The sequence below is a fragment of the Pithys albifrons genome, chromosome 27 (assembly GCF_047495875.1).
Source record: "Pithys albifrons albifrons isolate INPA30051 chromosome 27, PitAlb_v1, whole genome shotgun sequence".
NCBI lineage: Eukaryota > Metazoa > Chordata > Aves > Passeriformes > Thamnophilidae > Pithys > Pithys albifrons.
This window is the reverse complement of record NC_092484.1, coordinates 4095176-4113831: the sequence shown is the minus strand read 5'-3', so window position 1 is coordinate 4113831 and position 18656 is coordinate 4095176. Positions and strand designations below refer to the sequence as shown.

The 18656-nt window shown below is 48.3% G+C and overlaps 1 protein-coding gene across 2 annotated transcripts in view; it reads left to right on the top strand.

Annotated features, from left to right (window-relative positions):
• The first annotated feature begins 5513 nt into the window (after positions 1-5513).
• The window catches only part of RANBP3 (RAN binding protein 3), a 62523-nt gene continuing 49380 nt past the window's right edge, over positions 5514-18656 (top strand). Inside the window, exon 1 of one of the 2 annotated variants that reach the window (XM_071577896.1) lies at positions 5514-5721. In XM_071577896.1, coding sequence (XP_071433997.1) covers positions 5700-5721 — 22 coding nt within the window. In that variant the 5' untranslated portion in view covers positions 5514-5699. The remainder of the gene's footprint in view (positions 5722-18656) is intronic. The other variant, XM_071577897.1, reaches the window with a different exon arrangement.

The window sequence follows — 18656 nt, the reverse complement described above, 5'->3', positions numbered from 1 at the left end:
TTCTTCAGGGAAGAGGCACAGACAAGGTCTAGACCTGTGCACACACTCAGGTTGCCACGTGGATTTCATGCAGCTGTCAGCACTAGTGCCCAGACCTGTGGACAGGCACAATATGAAAAAAATCTTACAAAGCTGTTCAAAGTCTCAGGTCACGATCAGAGGAAATGCCAAAATCAGCTTTAAGTCAGTTGGGATCAAAGAAAAGGTGTCGCAGCCTAATGACCAGAGTGCATTGCCTGGGGCTGATTTTGCTTTAGCGGTGTTGGGGCTCTCCCTTGCACTGTGACATCAGGCCACAGTGTGTGGAGCCCTGACCCCTGGCCTGCCTGCCAGCTCCCTTCTCCTTGCTTTCTGCCCTGCCCACTCTGATTCCAGTGCCTGCACTGCTGGGTGGGTGCTCTGAGGTGTCAGACTCCATATTCTCTTAGCTGTTCCCTGGATATTTTCTTGGCTGTTTTTAGTGGTCAAGAGTTGCATCCAATCTCTAAAAATCTGTATTAATCTCCAAGTGCAGCTGTGGCTTTACCCATTGTTATGGGTTCACCCAGGTGGGCCTAGATTTGGGCTCTGGAGTTTGGACTAGGCCGAAGCTGTCAGCTGACTTGAGCTGGGCTGAGCTAACAGCTGACCTCTTCTAGCCAGTAATTTTGTATTCCATACCACATTATGACATCATCTCCAGGGAAGGAGGAACCAGTGTGGGAGTGGTTAAGGCAGTCGCTTCTCAGCCTCCTCTTGGGAGGACTCACGATGCTGCCCCAGGGGGGATGGAGAGGACCAGGCCCACCACTGGCTCACAGGGTACCTCAGGAAAGTAAAATGTGCTGTTCTGGGTCTCTCCTTTCTGCTTGAGTTTGTCTCCCTGGGGAATAAGCTTCTCCTTAAGTAATGTGTAGTTAGGACAGTAGAATTTGTGTGTTTGTTAAGAAGTTGAGGTGGGGAACTTGTTGTTGCAGACTTGTGTGAGTGTATATTTGTACTCTCTTCTAATTGTCTCTTTCTTTCTGTGAAAAATATATGTAGATTTAGTATAAATGAAGTTTGAAGTGGTTTTTTTTCCTTTCCCCTCTCTTTTCCTCCCTTTCCCTGGTGTTAGGAGGGAGGCTTTTCTCTCTGTGCTTGGGGGGGTTGGCAGTTGCTTATCTCAAACCAAGACACCCATCAAGATGAAAATCTTGTTCCTGCATAAAAGAGCACTGCCCAAAATTTTACACAAAGGGTGTCCTGGGTTGAGCTGGCAAAACGTGAACTGTCCAAGACAGAGAAAAAGTGTTTCTCCCCCCGCCCCTCAACCAGCCAAGGGAAAAAGAAGAGGGAGAGAGGGAAAAAAACCCCTTCAAAACCAGGTTTATGCTGAAACTAACTACATGTCTTTATACAGAGAAGAGAAAACTAAGAGGAAAATACAATACAACACACACAAAACCACTGCAAAGGGCATTGAGGTTGTTAGGCTTTCACAGCTGCCTTGAGAACAGCATATTTGATAGACAGTGATGGTAGCCCAGTCCTCTCAAAGATTTTCCTCTTCAGGGAGCAAAAGGGATGGTGCTTGTGGGGGTCACCCTTTATTGGGGTAATGTAGATCAGCTCAGCAGTGGTCGAGGAGGCAGAGACAGTCGGGCTGCAGTGGGATCAGGAGGCTCACCATGTTACAAATATATTTGTAAATCTAACTGTGGAAGTCGTTATGCTAAGGTTTACGGGGTTCAACTGGGCCTGTGGTGGGGTAACTTGAAACAGTAGTGGGGGCCCAGAAACTATTGGGAATTTGCTAGGAACAGCTGTCCTAGTTCAGCAGGAGGGACCAGCTAACCCTGTGTGGGGGTGATCAAAGCTGTGTATTCTACCCCCTCTATTCATTCCCCAAGGACAATGGGCCATTAGCAGCAGCTGCCCAGGGAGCCATTATCACCTTCACACCCAGCCTGAGGGGGGCGGAGCTGCTAATGGGCCATCAACAGTTCAACACCCCCTGGCTCCCAGAGTTAATCACCCATTGTGTGAGTCCCCGCCCAGGGGGAGGGACTGGGTGCTCCCTGAGGGTACATAAGTGGTGGGTAAGAAGACCTCAGGAACTTCTCGTCGGATCCAGAGGAGCAGCAGGACCTTGATGGGAGGAGATCCCCGCTCTCGCCCAGACCACAGCCCTCGCCTGCACCAACAGGTTTTTCTTTTCCTTTTGCTCTGGACTTGGGGGAACCACAGGGGTCTCAGCACAAGGGCAAACAAACCCCCCTTGGGTTTGTGCCCCAGGACACTGGGTTATACTGCTGGGGTATTGTGAGTTGAAAGCAATTTCCCTTGTGTGTCAGTGTTGTTATTGTAATATTATTATTAAATTTTAGCTCTGACTTATAATCTCTCTCATGGTGAGTTCATTTCCCCTGCTGGTTCACCTTCAAACCAGCACAACAGCAGGACAATAATTAAAGGGATTAGTGAAGTAAATAGAACCTGAGGAAGAAAACAAACTGTTGCTTAAAGATAAGATTAGAATCAACATATGTAAGAGGTTTGGTGGTGGGTGCCTAATTAACCAGTATCCTGTGTTAGACGAGCGTGGTAGATTTTTAACCCTTGGAGACGGACATCAATTGTATACATATAACCTGTGTAACTGATTTATGGACGAGACCGTGTGTCTTTGTGCACGTACAACGCTGTAGAAAAGGTATAAAAGCTGTCTTCAAGAATGGCTCGTTGGAATCCTGGCTTAGGACAATAGTCCCCAGGTTTCCCGGGCCCAGCAAATAAAGCACCGCATAAACTGATACTCTGTCGGTTTGTGTTTCTGTGAACGGGCAACAACCAAAGACAAAAGACTTTTAGTAACAGCTTCACTTTTATCTACTCCTACATATAACATGCCAGTACACTGTTGGTCAGTAGTTCACCCCACATACATGGAAAGATTCTACTGGTTTCAAGGCATCACACTGTACAGGTGCCTCTCTGGTCCATAAGGATGCACTCACCAATCCCCTCAGAGCTTAAGAGATCCCCACACACACTGTCACCCCCACAGGTGCTCACTAAAGAGCTGACAGTTCAACCTCCCTCTTTAGCCTCCTTACACAGACTGTGTATCTGGCTTTGCATTCAAATACTTTGCATTTAGACTCTGCACCAAACTCAAAATATTTAATTAATATCAATAATTATTAATTTCCTTGAATAATTTTCTCTGCTGTGTTGTTGCAAAGGATGAAATGGACATCACACGACGATGAATATGGTCGAGTACCCGCCATCTATTCACTCACTCAAGCACCTCTTACATCCCAAAGCATCAGTCACACCCCCATTTCTTATGCAGATTGGCTAAATCAGTATGTTCACGTGACAAGATAACACTTCTTATTGGTTACACTGAAAATGCCCGTGCTATGATTTTGTTAAACCCCCAAAGCATTCAGGAGTCGTTTATTTTAATGCTGTTCTTTCCCATCACAAAGCACAGGTATCCTGCCTCAGCTTAGCTCTCCACAGCTTCAAAGAGTCCACACAGACACTGGATTGCTCACATGTCCATAACCTGTAAGAAATTCCTCTACACTGTGTCCCCTTTATTTTAAGTCTTGGATCCTTTCTGGAATTTAGATGGTCTAATCACTAGAGTTTCTCTAGATAAGCAGTAATTTTCCAAATCACTCAGCTCCAGAAAGGAGAGTCTCCTGCTCAGATGTACCTCAACCATGTCTATGTGTCCCCCAGGTATCTGTGGGTACCATGGCCAGAGCTTTACTCTCAGGGAAAACCAGGGATGACTTGCTCAGGACTATGTAGTTAATTGACTAGTAGCAAGTTTATTTAAGCCAGGGAAGAATGACAGGACTCATCCTGGGTGAAGAGCAATACTCTGAATAGTATTTTTCTTCTGCCTTGGCAGCTGAAGAGTAAGAGGTTAAAGAGAGTCTTCTGCTCTTTAAAGCACCCCCTTGAATGCAGACATGCCCTTCACTTGATCTCCCAGACCCCTTAATCTCCAGGACCCCTTAAAGATGATGGAATTTGTTCAGTAACATCAGCCAGCTTTCAGTCCCCTCCCACACAGCCAACTGGGCCCCATGGACTCATGTCCTGGGAGTTCTCAAGAGATTCATGAGTTGATCCTGTCTCTGAGCCCTGTCTCAGAGACCTGGGGGACTTCCTTGGTGTAGAGTGAGACCAAGATATCCCTTGCCAGCTTCAACTCTAGTTGAGCTTTGGCTTTCCCAATACCATTTCTGCACATTTAAGTATTTCTATAATCCAGTTGAGTAGTCTGGTCTTGCCTCCACCTCATGTCCCACCCCAGGCCAGCGCTGCGCAGGCACAGTCCCTGTGCAGATGTTGGAGCTCCGCTCCCTTCCTGCACGTGTGACATTCCTCAGCCCGTTGCTTTGCACAGTTGTGGGGTAAGGTGTGACTGACCCACCAGGGCAGGAGCGGGGCACGCACTGCCCGCCCCTCTCTCCCCGCCGGCGGTAATAAACAAACACCTGCTGCTAAACAGCAAAACTCTTGGAGCTCTTTATCGTCCGGGATTTACCGAGAATTTTGGCATCATTTCCACCTCAGGATATTCGAGGAGTCAATTTCAGGGCGGGGACAGGGAGGGGACAGGGAGGGGACAGAGGGGGGACAGGGAGGGAACAGAGCGGGGACAGGGAGGGGAGAGGGCGGGGACAGGGAGGGGAGAGGGCGGGGACAGGGAGGGGACAGAGGGGGGACAGGGAGGGGACAGGGAGGGGACACAAAGGGGACAGAAGGGACACAAAAAGGGCGGACAGAGCAGGGACAGGGCGGGGACAGAGCGGGGACAGGGAGGGGACACAAAGGGGACAGAAGGGACACAAAAGGGTCGGACAGAGCGGGGACAGGGCGGGCACAGAGGGGACACGAAAGGGCCGAACAGAGCGTGGACACAGAGGGGACAGAGCGGGGACAGAGAGGGGACACAAAGGGGACAGAAGGGACACAAAAGGGCCGGACAGGGCGGGGACAGAGCGGGGACAGGGAGGGGACAGAGCGGGGACAGGGAGGGGACACAAAGGGGACAGAAGGGACACAAAAGGGCCGGACAGGGAGGGGACAGGGCGAGGACAGAGCGGGGACAGGGAGGGGACACAAAAGGGCCGGACAGGGAGGGGACAGGGAGGGGACACAAAAGGGCCGGACAGGGAGGGGACAGGGAGGGGACAGGGCGGGGACAGGGAGGGGACAGGGCGGGGACAGGGAGGGGACAGGGCGGGGACAGGGCGGGGACAGGGAGGGGACAGAGCGGGGACAGGGCGGGGACAGGGCGGGGACAGGGAGGGGACACAAAAGGGCCGGACAGGGAGGGGACAGAGCGGGGACAGGGAGGGGACACAAAAGGGCCGGACAGGGAGGGGACAGAGCGGGGACAGGGAGGGGACAGAGCGGGGACAGGGCAGGGACAGGGAGGGGACAGAGCGGGGACAGGGAGGGGACAGAGCGGGGACAGGGCGGGGACAGAGCGGGGACAGGGCGGGGACACAAAAGGGCCGGACCTGACCCGGGGGGGGCGGGGCCCGCAGGAGGCCCCGCAGAGCGCCCGGGAGGGCCCCGCCCCCCGCGCATGCGCAGCGCCGCTCCGGAGCGCCCTTATGTCTGCGCGTGCGCGTGGCGCGCGGCCCGCGCTGTCGGCGCCGTCCGGCCGCGCGATGCATTGTGGGCGCGGCTGAGGAAGTAAAATGGCGGACCTGGCGAACGAAGGTAGGCGGGAGTTGTGGGCGCCGCTCCCGGCCCGCACCGGCCCCACCGGCCCCGCTCAGCTCCGTCGCCCGGGCCCGGCCCTGCAGGCCGCGCTCAGCGCCGCGCCTGGCCGCGGGCCCACGCTCGGGAGCGCTCCTGCTCCGCGGCCGCCTGGCCCGCCGCGGGATGAGCGGCCGGACAAAGGGAGCGCCCGGCCGGGCCGTCTCGCTGTCCGCGGGCCGGGCCGGGGCTGCCCCCGCAGGAACCTCCCACGGGGCTCCGGGGGGGCGGCCGGCGGCGGGTCGGGGCTCCCTGCGCGGGCCCGGGGGGGCTCCGAGCCGCTTTGTGCCCCGCCTTGTCCGGCTGCTTTTCGGAGTCATTGTTCACAACTTTCGCACCGCTCTACGTTTTTCCTTTGCTTATCCTCCTGTTAATGCTTTCTCCAGCCAGAGAATGATAGAAGTGCTTATTTAAAATGGGGTGAGCTATCATAATAGATGTACTGTTTTCTTGAGCTGAAAACATCAGAACTCCACTAGTTAAGTGGCTTCATTTTTTTTCTGAAGAGGATTGTGAGAACTTGCTCTGCACTACCGCAGGTTTGGGTGTTCTGCCCCAGGGTGTGTGCAGGGATGTTTTCAGTGGCGATGGGCATTGATCGTTTGCCTTTGGGGCTGACAAACGTCCCTCGGTGTTTCAGTTAAAGCCCGGCCGGGCTGTTTCTCTTCCCAGCCAATGGAAGAGGGAGGAGGAAATGCCTTGAGGGAGGTGAAGGAAAAGGTGTGAGGCCCCTTTTTCAAGATTGTTTCTTACATTTTAACTCTGTATTAGTGCCAGTTATGGTTCTGATATTAATGTTAAACATCAGGAAGGAAATATCTGTTGCAGGTGCAGCCTTTGAGGTTGAGGCCTGCAACAAGCTGAGAGTCCAACTGCACTCAAGTTCCTGGACAGATCCTGTGGGGCAGCAGTGGCTGTTGAATTCCAGACTCAGGATGAGCTGTCAGTGCCCAAGGAGCATGATAAGTGGTCTTAAGAATGGCAGTAGTTAAATCTGTAGTGACTGTTTATGAGAAAATTAATGACAGTATTTGTATACTGTCATTGTAATGACCTTATAATAAATTTGATGAGTTTTGTGTTCTTTTAGAGCCAGAGGCTTGGGAATGGCTCTTATGGCACACAAGCCCCTGCTTTACCTTCCCATTGTCCTGGGGAACTGGAGCTGGACAGTGAATTCCAGGTTTCCAGTGTTTAGTGCATCCTGTGCTGCTGACTGATGGATTCCTACCCCCCTCTGTGTTTCTGCTGGGTGTTGTCTGGAATGGCAGAGGGAATGTCATCCCATCCTCTTTCATCTGATCTTCTTTTCCCTTGTTTCCTTTTCAGACCCCTTTCTGCTCCCAGTGACTCCCCTCACCTTCTAATCTTTTTAGTTTATGTTTGCATCTTCTTCCTGAGTTCTCCTCCTCACCCTTTGCTGGTCTGTTCTGGCAATAGGAATGTGATACAATCTCTCCCAAGGTCAGGCAGGAGGAGCTTGCTTTGGAACTGGTGTCTGTGCTCTTTCTAACACCATTGGCTGTTGTTAGTTTTCTTTCTTCCACTTCCATTTTTGAGGCTTGTGTTCTTTGCAGAACAGTGGAAATAGATGCATTTGCTGGAATCTGCCTCTTTCTGCTGCAGCTCAGTGAGTTCTGTAGTCCTTCTGCTCTCCTTGTTTGCAGTCTGGTCTGGCAAGGCTCTTCTCAGGTGACTCTTTTCTCCTTTCTTAAACACTTCAGGATTTTTCCCCCATTCTTGTAGGGAAGTGCTTTCCTTGCTTCTGCCTGGGTGTGTTCATTTGAGTATTTGAAGGAACTATTTTGCTACTGATGGCAAAATATTGTGCTGAAATAGTCTCTGACCTTCTGCTTCATATTGGTCCTGTCATCTGAAGTATTTGATAACTAAATCAGAGGTGACCTCAGCACTGGCTGGAACTGCCTGAAGGGAAGTTCTGGCCAGGTGGGGGTTGGTCTCTTCTCCCAGGCACTCAGCAATAGGACAAGGGGGGCTCAAGCTCTGCCAGGGGAAATTGAAGTTGGAGATCAGAAGAAAATTCTTTGCAGAGAGAGTGCTCAGGGATTGGAATGGGCTGCCCAGAGAGGGGGTGGATTCCCCATCCCTGGAGGGTTTTCAGCTGAGCTTGGCCGTGGCACTGAGTGCCATGATCTGGTAAAGGGACTGGAGTTGGACCAAGGGTTGGACTTGATGAGCTCAGAGGTCTGTTCCAAGCCAAGTGAGAAGAGAAGAGCAACGAGGCTGGAGAAGGGACTGGAGCACAAGTGCTGTGGGGAGAGGCTGAGGGAGCTGGGGGTGTTTAGCCTGGAGAAGAGGAGGCTCAGAGGTGACCTCAGCACTGTCTGGAACTGCCTGAAGGGAAGTTCTGGCCAGCTGGGGGTTGGTCTCTTCTCCCAGGCACTCAGCAATAGGACAAGGGGGGCTCAAGCTCTGCCAGGGGAAATTGAAGTTGGAGATCAGAAAGAAATTCTTTGCAGACAGAGTGCTCAGGGATTGGAATGGGTGGATTCTCTGTCCCTGGAGGTGGCACTGAGTGAGAATCCACCACATCTTGATCCAACCCCACTGGGATCACCAGCCCAGGGCACGGAGTGCCAGAGTGATCCCAGTGGGGTTGGATCAGGGGTTGGATTGATGATCTCAGAGGTCTCTTCCAACCCAGCTGATTCTCTGATCCCTTCAGAACACTTTTCTGTCCTGTTTTCCCTGGCTGTTGGATGCACAAGCCACTGAAGCACCTTCAGAGGCCACTGACTGGGGCTCCTCTGCAGTGCTGAGTGGCAGATTTGGGTGTGGATGTTTCCAGAACTCTGCCTGTGACAGGCCTTGCTTGGCCACCCCCTGAGTGAAGGGAAGTTCTGGCCAGGTGGGGGTTGGTCTCTTCTCCCAGGCACTCAGCAATAGGACAAGGGGGGCTCAAGCTCTGCCAGGGGAAATTGAAGTTGGAGATCAGAAAGAAATTCTTTGCAGAGAGAGTGCTCAGGGATTGGAATGGGCTGCCCAGAGAGGGGGTGGATTCCCCATCCCTGGAGGGTTTGAACCTGAGCTTGGCCGTGGCACTGAGTGCCATGATCTGGTAAAGGGACTGGAGTTGGACCAAGGGTTGGACTTGATGATCTTGGAGGGCTTTTCCAACCCAATCCATTCTATGGATGTGGCACTGAGGGAGAATCCACCACCTCTTGATCCAACCCCACTGTGATCACCAGCCCAGGGCACTCTGTGATCACAGTGGGGTTGGATCAAGGGTTGGACTTGATGATCTCGGAGGTCTTTTCCAACCCAACCCAACCCATTCTGTGATTCTAAATGTTCACGTTCACAGACCAAGTGTGTTACAGCAAAGCTCTTTGTTCCTTAATTCCAACTGATGTGCACATCAGAGCTGTCTCACTGGTACCTCACTGGGGGGGTGAACCCAATTGTTCTTTGACACTAGACATGAGTACCTGGAAAGAGGTTTGAGCTGTTCTTGCAGACTGTGTGGCTCGTTTGAGCAGGAGCTGTTCTTGTCTGTTCCTGCATCTGAGACTCAGCATTTGGTTACTGCAGCAACCCTTTTTCTGCTCTTGAAAATTGCTGGGGTTTGTGCTGTGTCTCTTCTCATTTTACTAATGCAAAGCTTTTTTAACCTATTGCAATTACCATGACACCCTTTTGTTTCAATTGATTAATTGTTTTTTTCTGTTTCCATCAGTATATTAGTTATTTTTACCTTCTAAGTTCTGGTGTCTCTCTTAGACTGATGAGTGTCTTAAATCACTGTTGAGCTGTCAGTGCTGCCTCCAAGTAATCATTCTCCCAGTGTCTTTTGTAACTGTTATAGTTTGAGCTGCCAACTGCCTGGTACCCAGTCACAAAGTCCACTCCCAGAGCAGGAGAGTGAGGGAGAACAGCAGAAACGAGGCTTTAGACACAGGGAGGTTTTTGTATTTATACAGAGAAGAGGAGAGCTCAACACAGAGTATGAAATAGCACAGAGTGACAGGAAACAACAACAGGCTCACCCAGGTCACCCCAGCTAACAGGTGAAACTCCAAGCCAACCAAACCCCCTCCCCAAAGGAAACCTCCCAGCAAGAGGGAAAGAGGAATTGACAGGAATGTGCTCACGTCCCAGGCTAAACAGAGGCAGGAGGGAAAGAGGAATTAACAGGAATGTGCTCACGTCCCAGGGTGAACAGAGGCAGGAGGGAAAGAGGAATTAACAGGAATGTGCTCACGTCCCCGGGTAAACAGAGGCAGGAGGGAAAGAGGAATTAACAGGAATGTGCTCACGTCCCCGTGGGACCGGCAGCAGGGCCTGATATCAGCAGTCAGGGAGCGGGAACCTCCTGGTCAGAAGCAGGGACCGAAGAGAGCAGAGACTCCTCCCACCTTGCTTGTTACACTCCCTGACACTTCCTGATGATGTCAGATGATATGAAATACCTCTTTGGCTGCTTAAGTCAGATGATGCCTGTCCCCTCTAATCTGTGTCACAACCTTTGAGGCCTGCTAAAAACTGAGGCCTAAATGGGGACCTATGCTGACTAAAGCCAAAACTACTACAGAAACTTCAAACTATTTTAGTGGATGATCTTTCTGTGATAACTTTCCTCAAAGCTACAGGCATTTCCTTTAATATGCTCATGACCATTTCATTTTTTCATTCTCATTTGTAGTGGTTTTAGCTCGGCCATGGATCAAACCCATCACAGAATTGTTCCTTGAATTTTTTCCATTCACTTCTCTTTCCTTTTTCTCTGGTGAGTTGGTAAAACTGTTTCCCTACCTCTCTGTAGTGAAATGGTGCCCAGCTGTATCTTGACAGAAGGAGGTTGTTGAATTAGGAGGGATCCCCTACTGCAAAAAAAGGGGGGTTGAAAGATCCTGGTGCCACTTTCCATAGAAGTTTGTACTGTGAAGTTTGCCAGGAACAATCCAGGTCTTGGCATTGCCTGTGATGGTGAGAGGAGCTCAGCTGATAAGTGTGTGGAGCCAAGGAATGGGAGAGAGTGAATTCTCCCTAAACTGTGTGAAGTTTGATTAATGTCATTGCAAGGATTTAGTGACATTGTGATAAAGGCTTTGGGGATTGTCATTTTGAGGTTAATTATTGAAACCAGTATTTTGGAGTGTAGGCACAATTATTGTAGTGACCACTGTATAAAGTAGTTCCTGAGTGCTCTTAGAGACCTTTTCTAGAGTGTTTGGGTTGATGTTCTCTGGTGTTCCAGCTGGGTTGGGGATTCAAACTGACACTTGACACAGTGGCAGTGGAGTATCAAAGAGAAGGAGCAGCTTTGTGTCAGCCCTAGAGATTCAGGTGAACCTGAAAGCTTTTCTCATTAACTTGCCACTAACACACAACTGGTAGTTTTCTTGTCTCTAACTTGCTGCTGAAGCTGCACTTTGGACAGCAGAACCTCTTTGTATGGGAAATGAATTACTTTGTCTCTTCAGTGGCTGAAAGGTGATGCAAATTTAATGGGTGTTTTCAGATTTCCCTTTCAGGAGGTGCCTGCAACTTGCTTTGCTTTATGAAATTGTTAAATATGCAGTGCATGATCATAATGGGTTTACTTGTATGTGAAGGCTGGAGACCAAAGTGATGTGGGGGCCCTGGTCAATGGGAAGGTGAATATGAGCCAGCCAGGAGGGCCAGCCAGGGCCTGGCATTGCTGGCCAGGTGAGGGAGGGGACTGCCCTGTGCTGTTGTGGCAGAGCACATCTTGAGCCCTGGCAGCAGTTCTGGTCACCACAAGAGCAAAAGGACAGCAAGCTGTTAGAGAGCATCCAAAGGAGACCCCCAGGGTTGGTGAAGGGTCTGGAAGGGAAGCTGTGAGGAGTCACTTGTACCACTTGGTTTGTTGAGCCTGGAGAGGGTGAGTCTGAGGGGAGTCCTCACTGTGATCTTCATCTTCTTGAGGGGCTGCAGAAGGGCAGGCACCCATCTCTTCATCCTTGTGACCAGTGATAGGACTTGAGGAAATGGCTGGAGCTGAGTCAGGGGTGTTTGAGGCTCGATATCAGGAAAAGGTTTTCCACCCAGAGGGTGGCTGGGCACTGAACAGGCTCCTGGGGAAGTGGTCACAGCACCGACCCTGGCTGAGTTCAGGAAGCACTTGGACAATTCTCTGTCATGTGCAGTGATTGTTGGATGTCCTGCAGAGGGCCAGGAGTTGGACATGACCCTGAGGGCTTCCTTCCAACTCTGCATATTCCTTGGTTGCATGAAATGTGCAGAAGATGAGGGAACTGAAGCAGTTCCTTTCAGACTAATCAGTATCATTCTTTTGCCAGACTTGTATGATGCTTTTGGAGAAGGGAAGGTCTGTTGTTGCTTTGAGGGGAAAGGCAGCACTCACCACTTTCTCTGGTGTTTGTGAGGTCTACAAACAAGATCTTTTTTTCCCATGGTGACTTCAGATAGATCAGTGGGTGCAAAGTTAGACTGAATGACGTGTCCTAATTCACACCCAAACACCATAAAGAACTACTTAATAGAGCTGTCTAAATGCTTTAATTATTTTTGTTAATGCTTTTTTAGAGTTCTTTATAAATATTTTATCTGCATTGCAAAATTTTCTCAGGGTTTTCTTCTTCCTCTCATGTGAAAATAAGCTACTTTTTTCCATTTCAGACTCGAGACATTTACTTAATTTGAAGTTCCTGATCTAAAATTGTAAAATGACCTATTTTTGCAGAGGGTTGTTTTATTTCTCTTAATGCCACGGGGGCTTGGGAAATGAAATAACACACACTCTGCAAACACTGAATATTTGTGCTTTAAATGTGGTGTGGGAAGGTTTAGTTGAAGCTTGACTATTTAAGGCACTCTGCCTTCCCAGCCAGCTGTGGGAGTTGCCTGCTAAGACAAAAGAAGGGTTTGAAGATGAATGAGAACATCTGATGTTATACTTCATAAACAGCAACTTAGCAAAGTTTTGCCAATGAAGCAGAGCTGTATCTTTTCCCCTTGTCATTTGTGTTCACTGTGACATCACTTGTGAAGTGTCACCATGAATGATCCAGTCATGCTGCTTGTTCTTTCTAACCAACTGTGGTTGGTCTTTGCTTGTGGGGTCTTTTTGCAGATCAGCTCTTGGTGTGGTATCTTGGTCTTTGCTTTGTCTGTTTGTAGCTTTTGGAAGAGAATCTTGCTGTTATGAACACCTCTAGAATTTTATAATGTTGGAAATTGCCCATATATCTTAAGATGTTATACTTGCCATGGTTATTCTGGTCTTCATAATGTAAATAGAATAATTAAGGTAAAAAAATCCCAAGAACACATTTGTGGCCTGCACTGTTCCAATAAACATAATTAAACCTAACTTTGAATTTATATTTTCTTGACTCTCACCTGTTCAGGCTTATCAGGTGATAAATTACCACTCTTGAGTATTTCCAGTCAGTTAACACACTAATTGCTGTTCTCCTTTTTATCACTCATTTGTTGGTCACAACTTTGATACACTTTTTCTCTCAGGTGAGGTGTTATAATAAGTTAAAGCAGCAATTTTCAACTTGTATGTCCCTGGTGTTGAAGGTCCTTCTGAGATCCAGGCAAGGACTCACCTGCCACAAAGCTGCTGAGTCCTTTCCTTTTTTTCTGCTTCTCCTGTAGTTTTCCATGTAATTAGGCACTATTGCATTTCTAAATGTAACTTGGAGTAAATTTAAAGTATTTCAAGCATTGTAGTTCTTAGCCCTAGAAATAAATTCTCCTCTAAATGACCTGGCTACAGCAGGTCTGGTGAGGTGTTGAAAGTTGTTTTCATGGCATGAAGTCTGGGTTTCTTCTAAAATTTAAAGATTAATATGGATCACCAAGATGTTTGGTGGTCCTTTCAGGAGAGGCTGAAGGAACTGGACTTGTTCAGTGTAGAGAAAAGAAGGTTCAGAGAGGCACATTTGCAGCTTATCTTGGTCTGTGAGGAGGTTCTTAGGCAGACCAAGGCTCATCAGAGTGGTGTATGTTGGAAGGACCAAAAAAAGTGAGAGGTGGAACGAGATGTTTAGACTGGAAATAGGGGCAAGGTTGAGTTTTTGTGGGGGTAGTGGGGTCTTTTCACCATAAGGAGAGTCAAGCAGCAGAAGGGATTACTCTGGGAGGCTTCTCAGCCTCCTTCCTTGGATTTTAAGACCAGGCTGGATAACCTGATTAATTTGGCCTGACTTTATAACTAACTTGGAGCAGGAGGTTGGACTAAAGACCCCCAGTCTGAATTATCCTGTGCCCTTATGGCAGAGACACAGTGGTCTCAGTGGTGAAGATGACAACTGTCCTCTTGCCCTTTGTCACTGCTTTGCCATGGGATTTACTCTGTGAGCCTGAGAACTCTGCACAGAAACATACTCTCCTGCAGGGGTTTCTTTCCATAGAATCTTAAAGTGTTTGGGGTTGGAAGGGGCCTTTGAAGACTGTCTGGTTCCAACACCTCCCCCCACCACAATGTGCAGGGACACCTTCCCCTCAGTCAGGGTGCTCCAAGCCTTATCCAGTCTGGCCATGAATGTTGCCAGAGATGGCTCTATGAAGAAACCTGTGCCAGTGTCTCATCACCCTCACAGTCAAGAATTTCCTCCTAATATCTAGTATCTATTTGCCCTCTGGTCAGTTTGAAGTCATTCTCCCTTGTCCAAAGTCCCTCTCCAGTGTTTTTGGATCCCCTTGAGGCAGTGGAAGGGGATCTAACGTTTCCATGGAGCCTTCCCTTCCCCAGGCTGAACACACACACCTCTCCCATCCTGTCTCCAGAGCAAAGGGACTCCAGCCCTTGGAGCATCTCTGTGGCTTCCTCTGCATTTGTTCCAGCAGCTCCTGCATTTCTCTTTCTGATGTTGGTCCCCAAAGCTGGACACAGGATTCCAAGTGGGATCTCACATGAGTGGGTCAGAGGGTCAGAATGCCACCCTTACCTGCTGCCCCATGCTGTGGGATCAGCCCAGGACACAGGGGCCTTTTGGGCTTCTGGTGCATGTGGTCAGGTCATGTTGAGCTTCTTGTCTACCTGTATGCCCACATCCTTCTCCTCAGGGCTGTTCTCAATCCACTCTCCACTCAGCCTGTCCTTGTGCTTGGGATTGCCCTGACCTGGGTACAGGAGTTGCACTTGGCCTTGTAGGATTTCATAAAGTTTGCCTGACCTGCCTCTCCTGTCTTGGTCCCTCTGGATCCCCCATCCCTTCTGTCCAGTGCACTGGCTGCACCACCCAGCTCAGCCTGGCCTCCATCCCACTGTCCATGTCACTGCCAAAGATGTTAAATAGTGCTGGTCCCAGACTTGGTCTCCACTTAGACACTGAGCTCTTCACCCAAACTCTTGAGTGTGGCCATCCAGCTAGTTCCTTATCCAGGGAGTGATCCATCTGTCAGACTCAGGTCTTTCAAATTTAAAGACAAGGATCTCCTCCAGTACAGTCTCAAATGTTTTCCACAAGTCCATGTAGATGTTGTCTTTTTCCCTCATCCACCGACACCATCTCAGTCATAGAAGGCCCCCAGATTTGTCAGACATGGTTTGCTGTTAGTGAACCCACATTGGCTGTCACCAGTCACCCACTTGTTTTCTGTGTGCCTTAGCACAGTTTCCAGGAGGATCTGCTCCATCATCCTGCCAGGCACAGACTGGCCAGCCAGTTCCCCAGGTCTTCTTTTTTTCGTGTTTCCAAAATGGGGGTTATGTCTCCCCTTTTACAGTCAGTGGGAACTTTACCAGGTGGCCACAATGTCTCAGTGAATGAAGAGTGGCTTGGCCACTTCCTTTGCCAGTTCCCTCAGGCTCCATGGATCCATATCATCAGGTCCCATGGTCTTGTGCACTTTCAGGTACCTTAGATGGTCTCAACCTTGTTCTCCTGTAGCAGATGGTCCTTCATTCTGCCAGTCCCTGCCTTCACCTTCTGTAACTCAGGTGGTGTGTCTGGAGCACTTGGTGAAGACTGACTCAAAACCACCATTGACCGCCTCAGCCTTCTCCATGTCCCCAGTGACCAAGTCTCCCATTTCCTGCCAGAGAAGGTCCATATATTCCCTGGCCTTTCTCATACCACCAGTGCACCTGCAGAAGCTTCTCCTGTTCCCATTGACCCCTGGGATTTTTTCAGTAATGGGTCATTCCATGGTGCAGTGAAGGTCCAAGACCTTGTGGCTGATAGAGGTGCACCACCTGCTGTGGCTGCATTCATGTGAGTGGGTGTTTTGTGGGAAATGTGGTTGGTATGGGAGAGTTTGCTACAGTTCCCAATGCTCATGTTTCTAAGTTAAAGATCTCACATTAAACAGCATGTGTGAGTTGCAGGTGATACCTCTGCCTCAGCCACTGAGGTAATATTTTGTGTTTCTGTGTTTTTGTTTCAAGGGCTTTTGAAGGAAGCTGAGCAGGGTTAGTGGTACTTGTGTTTTTCTGTAGGGCATTTATTGGTAGTTAAGGACTTGACAGTAAAATATGTTAAAGAAATTTACCCTATGAAAGTCAGCTCTTGAGGTTTTTGTAGTTATTCATGCAGGTTGAAATATCTGTAATTTGGGAATAAATGGTAGGAAGGATTCTGTTCATTTTCAGATGGATTTGACAGCCTACTACCATTCAGGTTTGAACGAGTTCCAGATCTTCAGATTGGACAGGTACTGCTGCTGACATCAAGTACTGACAGTTTAGTTTCCTTCCTGCATGCTTGGACTTTCTCAGAGCACCTTTACTGAGACTGACTTGCTTAGAAAATTGACATTTTTAATTCAGATCCTTGTTTTGTCATGTTTCTGTCTCCTTGTCTGGAGAAGAATGAAATGTGTTCCTCATGTTTTAAGAACGATGTGCTCTGACTTTATCTCTTGGGTGACAATCTCATGTTCTCTTTTGTGTATTGTACCTGAAGTTTGAAGGTTGGGGGTTTTTTTCCTTCCCTTATCATGCTTTATTTTCTTTTTAAGTTGATGACAGTTTTGTGGACCTGGCAGATCCATCTTTTAGTGTCCCTCATCCTTCAGACACCTTGGTGGAACAGAAGTGCCCCTGAGGTTGGCCAGTACAATCAACAATGTGGTTCTTGTTTTGAAGCAGCACTTAAGGGGAAGAACTGAAGAACTCTCTGACATCTGCATTTCTGATCTACAAAAATAAAACCTGTGAGGGTGTTTCTTCAGTTCATAGGGAAATATGGTATGCATAGTTCCTTTTGTAGGAAAAACAAGTGCTAGAGAGCTCTATGTAAATGCATTTAAAAACATAACCAGGAATCAGAACCAAAACCTGAAGCAGGATATTTGAGTGGAAAATTTAGCATGAGAATTTTTTACCAGGTGAGGTAATGGATGATTGAGGGCAGTAATAATTTACTTTTAATGCCTTCAGTGGAAACGTTTCCCTGAAATTAAAATAAGGCTCAGAAAACTATGCAGTGTTTAGTGAAGGTGACCAGGTCAGACAATCTGGTGATCCATTCTCTGGGCTGAATTAGGGAAACGTTTCCAGCATTGTGATCTTGTTGCAGACTTCTGTGACACAGTGAAAAAAACGTTTCTTTGTGGAATAAGTGCCTGAGTAAACACTGGTGCAGTTGGTAGCTGAGTGCCTGCTGTTCCTGATGGGTTCCATCCTGTCGGGTTGGTCTCAGTTACCAAGAGTGATGCTGAGATTCCTGGAGCTTGAGGACAGAGCTCTGTGTCTCTTCTCTGCACAGCGACTCTGACGTTGTGCTGCTGTTCCTGTTTCCAGCTTCACTAACAGGCCTGGCCATAGTTTGCTTTACTGGGTATCTTTTCCAGTCTTGTTTGTCGTAGGTGGACACAATCTCAGATATTTGTTCTTTTCACTCTGTTTTGTTCTTTGTTTTTTCCATCTAATTTTTATTTTCTGTGAGCTTTCCTCATCCCTCTTTCCTGGCATCCCTCTTCTTTTTTTCTGGGTGCTCAGTTTTCAATCACCAGACTTCCATCTTGTATTTTGTGTTCTTTGCCTCAACATCCAGTCTTTTGCCAGCTGTCCCTTGTTTCCTCTGCCCTTTGCATTGTTGTTGGATCTTCTTTTCTTATCTGCTTTCTTCCCTCTCAGTACTTCTATCCGTTATTAAACACTGGATGAGTAGTTTCTTTGTTCTGTTCTCCTTGGTATCTGTGGGGTTTGGTACAGGAGTCTCTTGTGAGGTCTGCGTGACACAATCAGGTCCCACATTCTGGCAGATCTCCACATTGCCTGGTTTGGCAGAGGGCCTGCTGTAGCTGTAGCACTAATGAGGACTGAAATACAGCACACAGTGTAAAGAAATGAGTGTCACTTTGAAGTCGAGGGTTGGAAGCCTGGCCCGTGCCTGGGTGGAACCTCCCACAGGCAGGTTATGGTTATAGAGGCTGAGGGGATCCAAAGGGATCCCTGGTTTGTTTCAACACAGTCTGTTTTTTGGGACAAGTATTGCAGTTAAGGATCTGTTGATGACCTTCATTAGGTGGTAGATTGTTTTTCACTTTTGAAATGGATTGCCTGCATTACTTTTATTAAGCAGTTTTAAGTTTTGGTGGTATTTGATGGATAGAAGAACTTAGGAAATAAAGGGGAAAAAAGACTGGGCAAAAATGATGTGTAAGGATATTAATTTCTTGATTAATTTTACCTTTTGTAGAACAAGTTATGCCAGTCTTGCAAGATCAGCCTTACAGTGGTTTTCCACAGAAGAGCAGAAAGGTGTTTCTCCACCCTCACAAATAAATGCACAGTTCTTGTAACAATTTTCATAATTTTATGTGTATATCAGCAAAAGTTGCAGTGGACAATCTCACCCTCTTTTCCTTATATACTGATCCAATTGCTTTACTGATGCTGCAGCTGCTTTATGGAGGGTTTTGTAATACTGTCCTTTTTTTAAGTGCAAGGCAATTCCTCTTGATGGCTTTATGTTCCTTTTTTATGA